Here is a 19,519-nt window from a genome sequence, read left to right as displayed (position 1 = left end):
GTAGTGAGGAGGAAAATAGGGCACAAAGCTGGGCCATTAGGCAAAATCTAGGCTGTGGCATTATGTGGTAATTCATATAAAAAAGAAAGATTCTCTAGACTATTCCTTACATTTTTACTAAATGAATTACAAGCACTTCACCAAAGAACCTTCTTCCAAGGTTATTTCACTATGCACAAAATGATTCAATTGAGATGTGTTTAATGAGGTGGAACCAGATATTAAGAAGGGCATTTTATAGGAGGAAATTCAGGTGAAACTGAGCCAAAGTATGAAACTTCACTTTGGAAACTTTATTAACATGACATATTTAATCTAGCTTTCATAGTCCTACTAATTCAACTAAATTCAGGACTCTATATTCAAGGCAAAAACAATTTTGGGCTACAAAGTCACTTTCTGTTTGAATTGACCCTGGTAATCATATTTGGGTGGATGTGGTTATCTGCATAATTGAAGTAAAAGAAGGCTTTTAGCTAAATTATCTGAAAGTTGCCTTAAGTGACAGCTGATTTGGGTTAAACCTGAATGAGAATTTTGGGGAAAAAATTAAAATTAGTCTGCCTCTTTTAGTATCTGTTCTTTGGAACCTTTTCCAAAAGAGTATTTCTTTAATTTAATTAATCATATCAGAGTTTGACATTTATCTAATTAGCTGATAAGAAAATACATGTTCGTATTTTCTGGGAAAATTATATATTGGAAATATTTATATTTCAAAGATATATGATTACATATATATTTATACACTTATTACGTATATAAGTATGCATATGTATATGCATGTATGTATATGTGTGTATAGATAAAAGACAGTTTTTTCCCCTTAAAACCTTTACCTTCTGTCTGTGTATTGGTTCCGAGGCAGAAGAGGGTAAAGGCTAGGCAATGGGAAGTAAAGCTTTCAGGGCAGCTAAATGGCTTGGTGGATTGAGAGTCAGGTTTAGAGATGGGAGGTCCTAAGTTCAAATCTGGTCCTAGATACTTTCTAGTTGTGTGACCCTGGGCAAGTCACTTAACCCTCTCATTGCCTAGCCTTTATCCAATACATAGTGTTGATTCTAAGACAAAAGGTAAGTTTAAAAAAAAAAAAGGTTTCTAGAAACCTAAAATGTAAAGTTAGCATCTATCTTTTCTATTAATCCAGTTTAAAAAATTAAGAATGAAGCAAATGGATTTGCCCTCTTCCCTCTATCCAATTCCTCCTCTATCTTAAAGTAGAAAAAAGAACCTGAAAACTACGATCTTTACTTACGTGTGAGGGAGAGCAGCCTGGGAGGTGGAGGAGGAGGTGGAGGTGGTGGTAGTGGAGGAGGTCGTCTACACTGACAGATCTGCTGGCAGCTATCCGTACCTTTTTCTGCAATGGTCTTAGAACATGACTTCTGGAGTTCACCGTGAGTGATCTGGAAACACAATCCCACCCCAAGAGACTAGTATGAGATTCTGCTTAGCTCAATGCAGGGCTTCTGATGGGGAAGTAAATAGAATGATCTTGTCTCACCTCATCTCCACCTCAGTTATCAAATTGGACTTCAGTAAGTGGGTGGGTGGATGGGTAGGACTGGGGAAAAAGAAGGGATTTGTGGAGATATTAGGGAAGGTGGAGAAGAGGAAGTGGGTGGGATTCAAAGGAGCCATTTATTTCTACATGCAAATGAGAAATGGAATGAAACAGATCAAGAGAAAAATTAGAAGACACATCCTTCTTGATCACCTCACTCCAGCTCTGGTTTCAGAGATAACCACAATGCATTTATTTGGTTGTTAGAAAAATGTCTGAGCTGTAAGATACCTTAGAAATAATTTGACCAATGCCCCATCATTTTATTTAAAAAAAAAAAAAAAAAAGGGACTGGGAGATCAAGGAACTTGCCAGAGCTCACACAACTATTAAGAAACAAGAGCGGGGCAACTGGGTAGCTCAGTAGATTGAGAGCCAGGCCTAGAGACTGGAGGTCCTAGGTTCAAATCTGGCCTTAGACACTTCCCAACTGCCTGACCCTGGGCAAGTCATTTAACCTCCATTGCCTACCCTTACCACTCTTCTGCCTTGGAGCCAACACACAGTACTGACTCCAAGACAGAAGGTAAGGGTTTAAAAAAATTTTTTTTTAAAAAAGAAACAAGAGCAAAGATTTGAACCCAAACCTCCTCACTTTTAACATATCGCCCTTCTTAAATGGACAGGCCATTTAACTGTTCATGTAGTTTCTACTCTCTGCCAACTATGTCTTTCCCCCACAGCAAGCCTGAACCAATCTTTCCCCAGAAGCTTCTCAGGAAGGGGAAGTCTGGGGGAAGCAGACAATTGGAGATGAGATGGAGAGTTTTGCAACTCACTCTCCAATTTCAGATATCGGGGCTGGGGGGAGCTTTGGGTTCATGGTCATCACAATGGTATGGAGTAGGCCAGATTGATTTACAACCCTAACTTAATGTGATCGAAGGCCAAAAGCCTCTCCCCATGCTCCCCTTTTGCTTTTTAAAAGTACTACTGCCTGCCTTTCAAATCCTAGAAGGCAATCTTGACTGGTGCTGGTAAGAGTGCATTCAGTATCCAATGGAGATATTCTAAATTGTTTTGCAAACAAGATTAACTCTCTGCATGCCTGGCTGTGTAGTTTGGCAACACATCTAAAAATTCTTTTTCCTTATTGTTGTCGAACTCTCTCCAATTATTTCATAAGCTTCCTTCTTTTGGGAGAGTTTGCATTCATAAAGCAGAAGTGTGCAAATGAGGTTGTTTGAAAGCTACATCCTCTTACATTCTCTGACCTCTGACTCCTCTGGGCTCCATCAAGTATGCTGGCAAGTCTCAAGGAACATCATTTCCCCATATAATTAATCTCTATATCATTCAAAGGGTACTTTGTGAGAAAGCTGCAAGAATAGCAATTTTTAAAAATCTGACAAGACAATTAAAGGGAATCAAATATCTATGGGGGAAACCATTTGGCTAAATAACAACTAATTAATATAATGAAATTAGAGATAGGGACACAAAAAGAAAAACGTCTACAGCTCCTGGTTTCACATACAGGCTAGTATTCATTATATAACACCTACTTGTGCCAGGCACTGTGCAATATATGCTTTCCATATATTATTATTTTTTTTTAAACCCTTGTACTTCGGTGTATTGTCTCATAGGTGGAAGATTGGTAAGGGTGGGCAATGGGGGTCAAGTGACTTGCCCAGGGTCACACAGCTGGGAAGTGGCTGAGGCCGGGTTTGAACCTAGGACCTCCTGTCTCTAGGCCTGACTTTCACTCCACTGAGCTATCCAGCTGCCCCCCATATATTATCTTTTTTGATCCTCACAATCATTTTGGGAGGTGGGTGCTAATATTATCTCCATTTTACTGTTGAGTAAACTGAGGCAAACAGACATTGAGTCAGTTGCCCAGGGTTACACAGCTCGTAAGTATCTGAGCCCTATTAGAACTCAGATCTTACTGACTCCAGGCATTCTATCCATTTAGATGCCCCAAGCCTCTCATGAAATTCCATCACTAGCAAAGTGAAAAATCCACGATCTTATTTGCTAAGGAATATAAGTAATTACATACCAAATACCAAAGTTGTCATTCACCCTGTTTGATAGTCATGTTGTATGTTGGACTTCACACTCACACATGTCCTGGTGATGCCTACCTTTCTGCATCCCGGGTTGGGTCCAGCATTGGAAGGCTCAGTATATTGCCTCTAGTATTACTTTCACTGAGTTGGGGAGTTCTTTCTCACTTGATTTCAGCTTGAGTCACACTGTATCTTCCCTGATTCTACAGTCATTCCTTGACATTTGTGGGCTTCACATTCGTGGTTTTGGTTACAAGTGGGCTGGCCATTGATAATTAAATGGGCATTTTTAGAGATTTGTGGCATACTGCAGAAGATTGCAGATGGAAAGAAAACTAAAAAATTGTTAGTAAATATCAAATGCATAAATATTGTATGTTATTCATCCATTCTAAATAGTTAAATTTTGTTAAAAGCATTGTTGTGCTACAGAACTACAGGCTCTGCACTCTCTTTGGGGACCACCTCCTCTTTGTCTTTCTACCAATCAGATTCAATCATGTGATTTTCTCCCACAGCGATTTTTGAATCTTTTCCCTTTCAAAGAATAAGGAAATGTGTGAAGTAGTTGCAGCTACACCTTTGGCTATACAAGAAATCTGCCTAGTATATGAGATAGTAATCTCTTTTGCATAGAAATTATAACTCTTTAAGTGGTTACAGTGTGTTATTTTAATTTTTTTGATATTAAACAAATATAAGAAGAATTATAAAAAATTAAAGGTTTGGGGTGGAACCTAGAGTTATTCGTGCAACCTCCCCTAGACTGTTGAACACCCATTGTATTCTGAAGTTTGAACACCATAAGCCTAGCTCACTTTTATCATGTGGACTTGCTCTGTTTGTCCCCATGCATACAACGGGGAGCAATGGGTGCCAAAAGCAAGGAGGCAGATTCCAAATTAATAAAGACGGAAAAGCTTAACAATTAGAACTTTAAAAAGTAAAGTGTAGGGGCATCTAGGTGGTTTAGTGGAGAGAGAGGGCTAGGCTGGGAGATGGACAGTCCTGAGTTCAAATTTGATGTCAGAGACTTCCTAGCTGTGTGACATGGGGCAAGTCACTTAACCCTTACTACTTAGCCCTTAGCACTCTTCTGCCTTGGAACCAAAACTTAGTATTGATTCTGAGAGAGGAGGTAAAGGTTTAAGAAAAAAAAAAAGTGAACTACTTCAAGAGATAGTGAGGTCTCCAGCACAGGAGTCTTCAAGTAGAAGATGAATGACTACTTGGGGATGCTGTAGAAGTGATTCCTGTTCAGTGTCATGTTAGACCAAATGACCTCTGATACTTCTTCCGGCTCTGAAATTTTATGATTCCAAAAACAAAACTCTTGGCCCAGTTCCTGGATTCAAATAGAGGTGAGACAGCTAGGTGGTGCAATGGGTACAGCACTGTATTTGGAATCAGGAAGACTCGTCTTCATGAGTTCAAATCCGGCCTCAGACACTTACTTAGTTGTTTGACCTTGGGCAAGTCACTTAACCCTATCTGCCTCGGGTTCCTCATCTGTTAAATGACTTAGAGACAGAATTGGCAAACCACTTCAGTATCTGTGCCAAGAAAACTCTAGAATGGGGTCACAAGTCACACATAATTGAAACAACTCACCAACAAAACAACTTTCAACTTTATATTGGTCTGTGGTTGTATGCCAGTCAAAAGCACAAGGATTTGAGTTTTTTGAAGACCTATGTGACCAAGACCTAGCATGCTACCTTGGACATATCATACAGTTAATAAATGCTAATCATATAGAGCTATGTTCATTTTCTCTTAGGCTCCTTTATGCCTTATATGTATATCTCAAGAACACAGTCATCACAGTACAAAGGCTAAAGGCAACTGATTGAAACAAATCACATCGACAAGAACTTTAAGGAAAAAAATCACAAAGATGATGGATTCTGGCATCTTAAATAGGAGCAGGGCAGAAGCATTGTAACTTGATGAGACATGTTCCTGTCATACCCAATAATTTACTGTGATGTCCTACTCTCGGTTTGCAAAGAAAGGAGTAAATGTGTCCTTTTGTGAGAGATCGAGAAAGACTCCTAAGCTATAAACAGAAAGTATTGATGCTGGTAGAGATACAGTATGGAAACAATATAACAAAGGAATTGAATAAATAGTTCTCAAAAGAATTGCAAGCTATTAACAACCATAACAACCTAAATAATTAATAAGAGAAAAGTAAAATAAAAAACTCAGGTGTTAATTCACACCCAGAAAACTGGTAAAGATGACAAAAGATGGAAAGTATCAATCTTGGAGGAGTTGTAGAAAACTGGGCACACAAATGCACCACTGGTGGAGCTGTGAATTGGTACAAACCATTCTGGGAAAATATTTAGTATCATGCAAAGAAATTGTCTAAAATGTCTCAGAGATTCTATTCTAGATTTTATTCTAGAAAAGAAGGTCTCTTACACACCAAGATGATTTATAGCAGCACTTTTTAAAGGAGCAAAAAAAAAGGGGGGGAAATGAAATAGATTTCCATTGATTGCCGAATGGCTAAACAAATTGTGGTACATGACTGTAATGGAATATTACAGGGCTGTAAGAAGCAATAAATATAATGATTGTAGAGGAGCATGGGAAAATTTATAGGAAGTGATGGAAAGTGAAGTACATAGAACCAGAAAAACAATATACAGGATGACTACAGAGATGCAAATGAAAAGAACAAAATCATACAAACAACTGAAACAATACTATGACATTGTCATGACCAATACTGTCCCCCCAAAAAGAGATATGACAAGGTAACCCCTTCCCATATTTGCAAAGATGGAGGTTGGTAGGTGTGGAACTCTGAATATACCATTAGACCTTTAGGGTGTGTTGGTTAGTTTGGGCTAACTTTTTTCCTCCCTCTTTTTTATTCTTTGTTTTAAGGTTCTCTGGGGGAGGATAGGGTGAGAGACATATTGGGAAATGTAAATGTTGTAAAAACAAAATATATCAGTAACATTAAAAAATATATATAAAGAACTCTGGGATTCAAAGACCTGGTTTGAATTCCAGCTCTACTATTTGTCCATGGACATATCTTAATTTTTCTGCATCTTGGTTTTCTCAGAAATAAAAATAAAATAGGTAGGCTGGACTCAGTGATGTTTAGGGCAGTTAGATGGCCTAATGCTTTATCCATTGGGCCTCCAGCCAAGAAGACCCAAGTTCAAATCCTGTTTCAGATACTTACCAGCTGTATGACTCAGGCCAAGACAGTCTCTGTCTGCCTCAGTTTCCTCAACCATAAAATAGGCACAATAATAGCATTTATCTCATAGGATTGTTGTATCAAATGAGATAACATATTTTAAAAGCATTAGTCATTTAATAAGTACTTGTTCTCTTCCCTTCTACTTTTAACTATGTTAAGATAACAACAATAGTAAGAAAATGAATGAGAAGGAAAGACCAAAAAATGCCTTTAAAAGGTCCTTTTGGTAATTCAGATATAAGCCAATTTTAAATTTAAGAAATATTCTTTCAGCCCAGTAATTACTATTCAGGGATTTCTTTAATGTTAATTTTGGAACAAGAATTGGGTATATTAGCAAACTAGAAAATCTCTGTTTTCTTTTCTAAAGTCTATGAATTCATTATTTGCTGCCTGCCCCACCCTTTTACATGCTTACCACTCAGGAAGACTATCTCCTTTATCAACTGCTCATTAAAGAGTAGATAGGTCTGGGCAGTTCTCCTTTTCTATTTGAGAAGTTCCATTGAGTTGACAGATTTTTTTAAACCACCATAAAAACACATGGTTCTGTAGCATTCTATTTTTCCCAAGTATGGTTGACTTGCCTTCAGCTGCTTTACTTAAGGTTGAATCTTTTCTTACTTGGCCCAATCAGCCAAGTCTCATCATTTGTAGATTGGTTTTTTCCAGAAACTTTAGCCAAGTTTACACCAAATCAGCCAGTCTAGAAGATGGTGCTTTTATAAAATTCACTTTAGTTAAAATTTATTTTGTTATATTACCTGAAACTCTTGCAGAGATATCTAACTTACTGCTGGCCTAAAGAATATACACTAACATATTCAATTGCTTTCAAGTAATTATCTTTTCTGCTTAAAAAAAAAAAGCACCCCCAAACAAAGCATTATACTCTATCAGTTCTGACAGTACTTGCAACCAAAATTCTAGACCCATGAGAGTTGACAGTCTCATCATTTTTGTTCTACCTATTATGGGGGGATAAAAAAGGGGGAGGAAGCCTTTCAGGGAGAGGAGACAAACTGTAAATAAATGAGAATTAACCTTTTAATTCCAGCTAAAGCTTACAGAAGAGGAAAGACATTAGGCATCTAAAGTGTATGAAGTAACAAAAGCCCAATCTGAATAGTAATGGCTGAGTGAGCTAGAAAAAATAGAGCTAGAAAAAAGAAGCATAGAAAACATAGTGTTAGAATAGAGACATAATTAGAATGTTAGAGCCCAGAAAGAACACTGACCATACTCAGAGACTGTTAGGACTGGAAGAGATCTTAAGAGTTTGGTCTAAATTCTTCTTTTTAGAGATTTAGAAACTGAGGTTATGAGGCTAATTGGCAGCAGAGATCACTAATCTAGGTCCTCTAGCTCACACTCCAGGGCTCTTTCCACCACACCAGATGGCTTCCTACCATTAACTTATTTCACAAGTGTCAACTCTAAAATGAAAACAGCTTGGTTTCCCCTCACGTTTTCCATGGGGTTGGGATAGGAAAAGGGAGCATTGAGACTGGGGAGTTGTCCTCATTATCAATGCCGCTCTCATTTTTTAACAGTCATATTCTGGCATCAAAACAACCCCTTGTTATACCAAATTACCACCAAGGTCATAACACACCATATTACCATCAGAGCTGGAGTGGACAGTGCTGATTCAGCTTTTACATTTAGCTAGTTCTCAAATTGGAATCACATGATACTGAAACTCTAATCTTTAACAAAATCCAATTAGCAGAGTTTCCCCCAAGCCTGTTCCTTTAAGGGCTCATATACTGTAAACATTTTAAGCAGTTTCCCTGAACCTTGCTTAGACAGAGCATGAATCTGCATATATAACAGGTTTAATTTTGTGTGTGTGTGTGTGGCAGTCTGTGGGGGGACTAAAATGTCCAAGAGGTAAATTTTTAATAGCTTTGGACAAGGAAGGGACAACTTTAAATATATGATTTTTGGTTATGTTTTCTGAACACCAAATAATTTTTGAAAGTGATTAGCCCATATTTCAGGGCCATGCAAGTTTATACCCAAGAATACCAGAATCTGAAGAGGTAGAGAGGTGCACGCAAAGGATGTAAATATAGTATATACACATATCAATCTATAATTTCTATAATTCCCCAGAATACATGTGGAAAAGACCTTTACAATTTTTTCCTCAATGCTAAGATGTAAAATGGGATAATTTGGTCCCACAAGGATAAAATTTTTAAAGAAGTTTTTTGAAGCCCAGGAAGAGTCAGTCAACTTTTACTCTCAGTGGAACAAATATAATCAGAACATTTGCTAGGGTTTTCTGTTTTCTAGCCCTACTTACTCTTAGCTGTGTATATAGTCCAGGCCAGGAAAGGGCTGGGTTTACACAGATGGTGTGTGTGACAGAGAAAATGAACTCAAAAACCCCATGCATTGTTAGAAAAACCTGACTTCTCTTTACAACAATATGCTTTAAAGCCACTTAATGAAGCAAAGATGTCTGTGGTCTTGTTATTCTCATCTTCGTGGTTTCTCTTTCCTTTTAGGGCTAAAGGAACTTGAGGATGTCTAGTATTGTTTGATTCAAAAGTCGACCCTAATTATGTCTCCCCACCCTGTTCAACTCGGAAAGCCAGAAAAAACAGCTTCTTTCTAAAAGCCAGGAGATAAAGAATAGCCCTTGGGGATCGTGGGACCTCGCGGACTCCCCAAATCTGCCTTCTCAGAAAGCCTCTGCTCTTCCAGAGCACCCCCATATCCAGGGCTACTTCACAGCTTTAGAGAGGAGAATGTGAGCTTCCACCCCCCTTCCCTTGCTCCCTCCATCTCTCCTGGGTGACTGGGGCCCCCTCCCCGTTAGCTCACCTGAATGAAACCCCAGAGCGGGTGCAGCGCACAGTGCAGCAGCAGGGAGGGCCAGCAGCAGCGAGGGCGAAGCATCCAGTCCCAGATCATCATCCCTGCTCCGGCCGCCCAGAGCCTAACTGTCTGGAGGAAAGAGGGCCAGGCGGAGGGGTCAGGAGGGAGTTGGGGACACACGCTCGCGAGGCGCTCTCTAGCGCTCACGCACGCACGCACACACACTTACACGCGCACCCTGCTCCCGACACCCGCTCACACCACCCACCTTGTATGCACACTCACATTACGCATACACGCTCACTGAAAAACACACAGGGGATAAGGCACAGGAGACACACCTACTCTCGGCACACGCGCGCACACAGGGCTCCACACACCCCCTCACCCCGCGAAATGGGTACCCCAACGTTTCCCTTCTCCACCTCCCACCTCAAAAACTCCTCCAGCTAGGCGGCTCTAGCAAGAGCTCGGAGGCGGAGAAGGAAGGAGTGTCCCCACCTTCCCATTCCCCCGCCTTTGCCAGCAGCGGGACAGCTCCACGGAGAAGTCGCCCCCCCCCCCCCCCGCCTTGACACCCACTCTGGCCCGTTCCTCCATACCCTACTCACCCTGAGGGGTGGCCGCGCGTCCCCGGGAGGCGGCGGCGGTGCTGGAGACTGCTGGGGATACAGAAAAGGCTTTACATATTGGGGAGGCGCTCGGGGCGCAGGTGCAAAAGTTTGCGGCTGCTACGAGCGCCGCGCTCTGCCTCGGCCTCCTCTGGGTGCTGAGCCGGAGCCCCGGAGGCACTGCCCCCTCTCTTTAGAGGGCCCCAGGCGCCAGCTGCGGCCCTGGGGGAGCAGGCTGCCCCTCCTTCAGTCCTGGTGTTTGCTTTGCGATGTCTCCAGCCTGAGCCTCCCTTCTGTATGTGTCGGAAGTCGGAGAAAAAAAAAAAAGGCACACACGCAAAAAAAAAAAAAAAAAAAAAAAAAATGAAAAAAATGTCCAAAGAAATGCGACCCGTTGGGTCCAAACTCCAAGGACTCAGAAACTGTCCCGCTTTTTCATCTCCAGGAAGAACTAGGATGTAGGGAGGGGAAGTGCAAAGGGAAGGCGAGGAGGAGAAAAAAAAATGATAAAAAGTCACCTCAAAGATTCCCCAGAGAGGCAGTTCCTTCTCCCAAAGCCCTACCCCGCTGGGCTTAGACTGCCTCCAATTCGGGCTCCTCTGCCCCCGCGCGCTCTTGGTCCGAGCCGCCCTCCCTTTAAAGTCTAGGCGCAATGCCTCGCCCGGCGCTCGAGTCGCCAGGGGTGTCAGCGCCCGCGGCTGTCCATCATACAAACCCCCCAGGGACACTGTGAGCACAGGCAAGAGAAATTGCTTCGATGGCGAAGAGCCACGGGGCGGGTGCTGGGAGGACAAGGCTGGGGAAAAGGCTCAGGCAAAGAAGAGAGTGGGAGGAGGAGGAAGGAAAAAAGGAGGAGAAATAAATAATAAAATGAAAAAGAAAATAGAAGTGAATGGAACCCAAAATTCTTCCTGGAATAACTATGATCTTCGCTTTAGCTGCTGCAATGATTTTTCATCCCTTTCTGTTGAGCCCATTGTGTATTGGACTCTTGCTCAGCGCCCAATTTTTATTATTACTCTTATTGTTGTCTAAGCGGGCTTGCAGGGCGATGACACAATCCCCTCCCCCTCCTACCCCCCGGGTTTCTTGTTCTTCCTTTAGAAGGCTCTGTCAGCAGGGTGGGACCTGATTTGTGTAATCTCCTATTTCCCCCCAGCAACGTTCCCAATCTCTCCTCCTCTGGAGGTGTAATGGAAAGGCCATCTGATTTATAATCTTCCACTTACTAAATGTGCAGCCCCAAAGCAAGTCACTGCACCATGTTGGCACCTCAGTTTCTTCATTTGTAAAACGATGCCCTAAGGTCACTTCCAACTCAAAATCCTATGATTCTGCTCAACCCCGTTCCCATACCCCTAGTCTTATTTTTGGATGTGTATGGGTAACATTTCAGTTCCTGTGCCTTTCCTGGTCTCCTAAACGGCTATGGCCTTCAGGTGGTTGAGGGGTTCTTTGATTCTCACAGAAGCTCAGTGCAGTCAAGGGACCTCAGAAGTCACACCCAACAAGTGGCCATCTAGCTATGACATGAAGACTTCCAGAAAAAGAAACTCACGATCTCTGGAAGCGGTTCCTTTTTCTGAAGAGAGATGGAGCCAGAGATTGGAGAGGAGAAGTGGTCTAGATGGCATTAGAAATACTATGAGGATCAATTTAAAACCTTTTCTACTCTTTTTTTTTTTCATCATATTTTCACTTCATGGAGATTTAATTTTCTTTAAAAAAATTTTTTTTAACCCTTACCTTCAAACTGTATGAATTCTAAGACCAAAAAATAGCAAGGACCAGGAAATTAGAGTTTAGTGACTTTCCCAGGGTCACACAGCTAGGACAAATTGAACCCAGGTCCTCCGGACTCCAGGCCTGGCACTATCTACTGTGCTACCTTGCCATCCTTTCTTGAAGGTCCAATTTGTTATCCCTACCCAGTTTAATTCAATTCAAGAAACATTTATTAAGTTCTTATCCTGTGAAAAATGCTGTGCTTACCAAACCATACTATGATATCAGCTATAGTTTACTATTTAATAGAGGAAATAAAACCCATTCCCCAACTTTTTTTTTTCTTTTAACCAAACATTGGATTTAATTGATGTGGGGAACTCAGTAAGAGGAAATTTTCCTACCAATGCAAACAAGCACCTCTACATCTTAGTTTTAGAGAATTAGAGGCATTGAGAAGTTTAGTCACTTGCCCAGAGTGGCTATAGATTTGGGAACTGAACCCAGGTCTTCCTGACTTTGAGGCTAGTTCCTTGTCCACTGGCAACTAGGTGGTACAGGGGATAGAGTGTTGGAACTGGAGTCAGGAAGACCTAAGTTTAAAGTCTGGCCTCAGACATTTACCAGCTGTGTGATCCTTGGCAACACACTTGACCCTGTTTGCCTCAGTTTTCTCATCTCTAAATTAAGTTGTAGTCGGAGATGGCAAACTATTCCAATATTTCTGCTGAGAAAACTCCAAGTAGGATCTTGAAGAGTGAGATACAACTGAAGCAACTGAATACCAACCTCATCCACTATATCTCAGAGCTTCTCCCTACCTAACCTTAAGCCATATCAAAGAAAAGCATATCACCTATTTTGTAGTCATCTCTATCTGCTGGACATAAATTCCAAATGTCATAGAATACACAGTTGGAAGGAACCTGAAAGGTTATCAAGTTCATCTTTCCATAAAAGGAACACCACACTACAATATTGTCAACAGGTAATTTGACCTCTGCTTGAATACCTACTTTGAGGTTGGGACTTTACTGTCTTTGGACGCAGTCTATGTCATTGCTGGACAGTCTAATTATTAGAAAGGTTTTCCTTGAGCAAAAAACAATATTCCTGAAGTTCAAAACTGACCCTATTTTGTCTTTTTGTACCAAGCAGGAAAAAAAATCTAATATCTTTGCCACATGATAACCTTTCAGATATTGGAAAACAGCTTTCACTTCTGGTCTGTCTCCTCACCAGTCTAAACATGTCTGGTTCCTTCGACCAATTAGATGACATGGTTAACAGCAGGGAAGTAACTAGGGCAGGGTAATCAAGGCTTTTGCCTCAAGCATCCATATGGTGGAACACTTTTTCCTCACAGCAGTCTAGAGACCTTTGTCCTCATGCTTTACAATCATCTACCACTCTGTGTCTTCATATTTCCTTTTTCTCAGCACATTTGCAGCCACAGTCTGTCTCTCTTGGGGGGTTGCCTATGCCCCAACTCCCTTTCAAGTAGATTTGTCCCAGATGCCAGGATTTTTAGTTACTACTCTGGTTTCCAACCCTTGACTCATCCTCTTTTCCTCTTCTGTATTTGCTTGAGCTTGTCAATGTCTTTCCTAAAACACAGTTCTTAGAATATGATGAATATGATTTGACCAGAGACAAAGAAGAACATGAATATCAGCTTTTCATTGTTCAATTGTTTCAGTTGTGTCCAACTCTTCAAGACCCCTTTTGGGGTATTGGCACAAATACTGGAGTGATTTGCCATTTCCTTCTCCAGCTCATTTTGCTGGTGAGGAAACTGAGGAAAATAGGGTTAAGTGACTGCCTAGGGTCCCATAACTAATAAGTGTCTAAGGCTGCATTTGAATTCATGAAGATGAGTCTTCTTGATTTCAAGTTCAAGCTTCTATCCACTGTGCCACCTAGCTATTATATATATATATATATACATACACACACATATATATATGCACACACACATATATATTTATATATTTATATATATCAGGTTATATATCCTCAAGTCTCTTCAAGAATTACACTAAGTTTAATTTAAGGTTCCAAGTTTTACATCAGAAAATGTTCTCCCTCCTCAGTTGCAGTAAAATCAGTCAGACAGGCAAAATCATATATAAATCAACTAGGTCTTTATAGCTAAAAAACTCATTAATGGTCAACGAGCATATAAATATTTTTTATTCTAAGAAGTACAAATGTACAAAATCTAATTTTACAAATACCTATATATATACACACACACAAATATACATTTGTATATACAAATATACAGTGAGTATATGAGCATCTTTTTCCTTTGGCAAAGGATTCTCTTTTTGTACGCCAATATTGATCCAATGATGCCATATAACTTCAGATCATAAACTATCATCAAAGTTTTCCAAAGGCAATGGAGAGATGTATAAACAGCCATTGTGAGCAGATATAAGAAATGTAGTAGACATAGAAATGGCAAAATATAACAACTGATTAGATATATGGGGTGAAGGAGAGTAAGAAATCCAGGAGAAGGCTGAAGTGATGAATCTGGAAGTCTGGGAGGAAGGTGGAATCTTCAACAGAAATAGAGAAGTTTGAAGAAAGGAAGGGGTGGGGAGAAAATAATCAGTTTCTTTTTAGATATTTCCAGGACATTCAGTTTGAAATGTCTAGTAGGTAACTAGTGGTGATGAATTGAAACTTAAAGAGAGAGGCTGGAGCTGGAATATACATTTGTGAGTCACAAATAGAAGCAGATAAGATGAGAGACCAAGAGACAGAAACAGATAGAGACAGAGAGAAAAAGACATAGAGAAAGAGAAAGACAGAAACAGAGAGACAGCGAAAGGCAGAAGGAGAAAAAGTCAGAGTGAAGAAGAGAAAAAAAAGGAAGGAAAGGCTAAAAGAAAAAGGGAGAGAGGAGGGGGAATAGTAGAGAGAGAGAAAAAGAGAATCAGAGAGAGAACAGTAGAGAAGAGAATAAGGCCTAGAATAGAACCTTCAGGAAAACACATAATTAGGAGGAGATGACATGGATCATGAGTCAGAAAAAAAAAAGACTGAGAAAAAATGGTCAGAAATCTAGAGAACTCAAAGAAAGTAACATCATGAAAACCCCAAGAGGAAAGACTATATCCAGGAGGAAAAAGTGGTCAAGTCTCAAATACAATAGTTACAGTTGAATAAGGACCAATTAAAGGCTATCAGATTTGGCAATTAAGAAATCTAATTTTGATCAAATATAAAGTCCTTTTGAAAAGGGGTTGTGTCATTCTTTGTACTTGGATCCCTGACATAGCACACTTCCTGATAGGAGGCACTTAATAAATGTTTGTTGGTTGATTGAATGATTGAGCTAGAGCACGGGAGTCCTAAAATTTTTTGGTTCCCCAATTTCTTGTTTTTCAGTAAACATTCACATATTCTCTTTTTGGTAGGAAAATCAGGAAATTCTAGAACTTACACTGCATAAGAAATAAAATAGAATATGGAATTCTTTCATGCATAAACTTGGCATATAACTAACAAGTTTTTACTAATACAACTATTTTTGGAATATTCCAACAGAATAATATAGTGATTTATCAAAATCACTCCCTTTACAAGTTTCTCCTATTCCTGGGTGTATACATAATCTGAGTTTAGGTTCAGTCTCGAGCATATTGGGATGGACCCCCATGGAAAATTATAGGATATAGGGCAAGCATTGCAAAAGATAAAAAATGTTTATTATTATCTACACTGTTGAAAGGATCATACAAGTGTACAAGAAGACCAAGAACTCATTATATTCTCATAAACAATTAATCTAGTTGAACCTATAGAAAGCACAATTTTATTTAAACCTATTTAATTCAACAAATATTTTAGTGGCTAATCTATACAAATTCCTGTGCTAAGTGCTAGTCACATAATTAAACACACAGTTTAGCTATTGATGTTTAGTTCTTTTTCATTCATAAGACTTTGTGCCACTCCTTTTAAGCTGTCATTTCCTTTTTCAACTAATTTTTCAGATGAGGCAACTAAGGCAAACAGGGTTAAGTGACTTGCCCAGGGCCACACAGTTAGTAAGTCCCTGAGGTCAAATTTAAACTCAATTCTTCCTGACTCCAGACCCTGTACTTTATCCATTGCATCACTTAGCTGCCTTAGTTTAGTCATTGTTTTTTGATAATGCCAATTTGTAGAAATTGGTGAAATGTTATTGAAAGAACACAGACCTGGAGTGAGAAGACCTGAGTTCAGCTACATAAAAATTTCAGGTAAATCATATATTCTCAGGAGTGGTTAGATAGTACAATGGATAGCATACCAGGCCTAGAGTCTGTAGGACCTGGGTTCAGATATGTCCTAGCTATGTAATCCTGGGCAAGTCACTTAACCCTGAATGCCTTCCTTGCCACTTTTCTGTCTTAGAATTAATACTAAGACAGAAGATAAGAGTTATTTTTTTTAGTCGTAATATTCTCCTTGAGTCTCATTTTGCTCTTCTGTAATTGAGCACTATTGTCATTGTAATACTGATCTCACAGGCTTGTAATGATGTACAAGTGACATTTTTAGCCCAATAAGACCTTTGGGGCTGAATTCTCCAGGCTAAGTAAGCTTTGTTTCAAGAAGCAGCTGCACAGAAGAGAGCCAGAGAAACAAAACCCTTTCATATACCTCTCGTTGCCCATCATTTGCCCATTACAAAGTACATTTCATCCATATAATTCTTGGTGGTCTCTTCACATGTCTTACCGCCACCACCACCCCATCTCCTATACACATACTCACACTAGATTTCAAGATTGAGAAAGAGGCAATCAATAACTTGTTTTGATACATCTTCCCAATGTCTAGTATCGTATTGTATGCAATTAAGTCTTAATAAACGCTCTTTGCAGGTTTCATGGACACCAAAGCTGGTAGCTATAACTCACAAGTTTAGGGGAGGAATATAATCTTTATTATCAGAATAAGTCAGACCAGGAAAAAAAGCTAGATAATTAATATGAAATTTCTAAAGCATGGTTTTAATTATCTAGATAATTGTCTCATTTTACCACTTCACTGCTGTAGTCATAGTGAAACAATAGAATTTCAAGATTCTGGGAATGGCATATGAAGAATTATACTCTTTCCAATGAAACAAAGAGAGCAAATTAAGTGCTTCCTACTAGTAAAATAATTAACAATAGTAATTATAATAATAATAAAATATGTCTTACTAAGCATGAGACCATTTAGGTCATTTTTTAAAATCAGTAAGAGAAATCTTCCTATTTAAAACAAAATTTATCTCTTAAAAAAAAAAAAAACTCGGGCTAATCCAAATTGACCATGTACACAGTCTGTATTGGGCAGTTGCCAGCTTTCCATTTAGAGTCACATAATATTAAGAGCTGGGAAAGATATTGGAATATATAATTTAAAGCTGGGAGAGACAATATAGCAGAGTATGTTAATGCTAAAAGGGACCCTATAAGATAAAATATTAGGCCATAGAATTATTAGAGGTAGGAACTTCTAGCCAAATGGTGGAGTGAGAGATCATAAGAAACACGAGTTCTATAACTTTCCCCACAAAAACAATAAGAAAAACTTAAAAGAAAAATAGTAACAGAAACAGAGGCTCTTAGAGAGAGTAGACATGAAACAAAACCTTAAAACATCAAAAAGAAGACATCTCTGAGGAAAAAAAAAAGAAATGAGCAAATACATGAGTGAACAACTTTCTCAAAAGCTCTATCATAATGAATAAATATTACAGATTAAAAGAAACCAAAAAAGAAGACAATAGAAGGCGGGAGGCTTTTCAGTATTGCCATCAACAATGAATGGCCCACAAAACCAAACCAGAACTATTAAAAACTTGACAATATGGATGAGATAGTGAAGAGAATAAAGAAAAAGTTTTCAGTAAAGAAAGACTAATCCAAGAAGATAACTAATGAACAACTTTGAAATATCTGTGGCAAAAATAAATAGAATTATCCTACTAGAACACCTAAAGGTGGAAACAACAGAACAAGAAGCAAAACAAACTCAAAGAGCAAAGCCAACTGGAAGAATCCTTGCTTGATAATTTAAAAAATAAAGTGATGACGTTGGATAATGAAACTCAGGAACAACAGTCTAAAATTTATTAACTTCTTAGAAAAATGAGAAGAGAGAGTTTGGTCAAGCACCCTATTTAAGGAAAGTTATAACATTTGCCATTATTATTGAAATCAAAGGATAAATGGCAGATTGACAGAATATGCAATACATCTAGAGATATATATCCTCTATCTCTATCTCCCCCAAACACATTGATGTCAAACAGAGGGCACAATAAAAAGATTTTTTTGTCAATAACCACAGAGGAAAACATTTCATATCAAAGAATACCAATCTGAATTGTCCAAGATTATTCATCCAATAAGAGGATGAATGGGCAGCTAGACCGTTAAGGGAATAGAGTGCTGGGCCTGTAGTCAGGAAGACACATCTCCCTGAGTTCATCTCTGGTCCTAGATACTAGCTGTTCAGGCAAGTCACTTAATCCTGTTGGCCTCAGTTCCTCATCTGAAAATGAGTTTGAGAAGGAAATGGCAAACCACTCTAGTATCTTTGCCAAGAAAACCTCAAAATGGGTCACGGAGAGATAAATATGATTGAAACAATTGAACAATACTAAAAGAGAGTGAATTATAAGCATAAGATATGTCAAAAATCAAAAGAAATTGGGCTTTCTCCCAAAATCAGCTTCCCAGCTAAACCACATACTTTTTTTTTAAGACAAAAGATGATCATTCAAGATAACAAAGGAATTTTGGGAGCTCATAGAAACGAGAGTAAATCTAGAATGTAAATCTACCATTATTTACCCCTCCCTGTTATTGCAAAATTTACAGTTTTATCATATGAGAGCCCAAAGTGTTCGTTTTTAAGTAACAACTGTATCCATATAAATATCTGGAGGGGAGGGGGGAAAAACAACAAAGCAAAAGAAAGGATTGTTCGATTAATAATTATGCCAGTATGAACAGCAAAGAATAAATCAAAGTAATAACAGAGTTGACTTGCTTAATAACTATCAGAATCACTAGTGAATTAAAATATTGCAAAAAAGAGAAATGGCATACTCCTCTTTGCTGGTGTTTATTCTTTATTTTTCTTTCCTTATTGCCATATCTTGAATGCTGTTGAAATGTAATGCTGAGGGGTAGCCAAGTGACATGGGGGATAGAGATCCAGGCTTAAAGATGGGAGGCTCTAGGTTCAAATCTGGCTTCATACACTTCCTACTTGTATGACTCCAGGTAACTCACTTAATCCCAATTTCCTAAGCCCTAAAGCACTTTTGCCTTGGAAGCAATATTTAGTTTTGATTCTAAGACAGAAGTTATGGTTAAAAATATAAAAGAAAAGTAATGCTGAGTAGAAATATTTATTTTGGTCCTATTTTTAACAGGAAAATTTCTAATATTTCTCATTTACATATAGTGCTTGCCCTTGTATTTAATGCTTTAAAATCATTTTAAGAAAAAAAGTTTCTTTTCCTATTCTTCTTATTGTT

The 19,519-nt window shown here is 39.0% G+C and overlaps 1 protein-coding gene across 1 annotated transcript in view; it reads right to left on the bottom strand.

Annotated features, from left to right (window-relative positions):
* Positions 1–9,754, bottom strand: part of PRIMA1 (proline rich membrane anchor 1) — a 124,888-nt gene extending 115,134 nt beyond the window's left edge. Inside the window, exons 1-2 of the mRNA XM_044665032.1 lie at positions 9,647–9,754; positions 1,256–1,406 (exon numbers count right to left, since the gene is read on the bottom strand). Of these exons, the coding sequence (XP_044520967.1) occupies positions 1,256–1,406; positions 9,647–9,739 (244 nt within the window). The 5' untranslated portion in view covers positions 9,740–9,754. The remainder of the gene's footprint in view (positions 1–1,255; positions 1,407–9,646) is intronic.
* Positions 9,755–19,519: the final 9,765 nt, after the last annotated feature.

This window comes from Gracilinanus agilis, chromosome 2, assembly GCF_016433145.1.
Source record: "Gracilinanus agilis isolate LMUSP501 chromosome 2, AgileGrace, whole genome shotgun sequence".
Lineage (NCBI taxonomy): Eukaryota > Metazoa > Chordata > Mammalia > Didelphimorphia > Didelphidae > Gracilinanus > Gracilinanus agilis.
The sequence above is the reverse complement of the archived record's forward strand: the minus strand, read 5'-3'. Positions and strand labels throughout refer to the sequence as shown.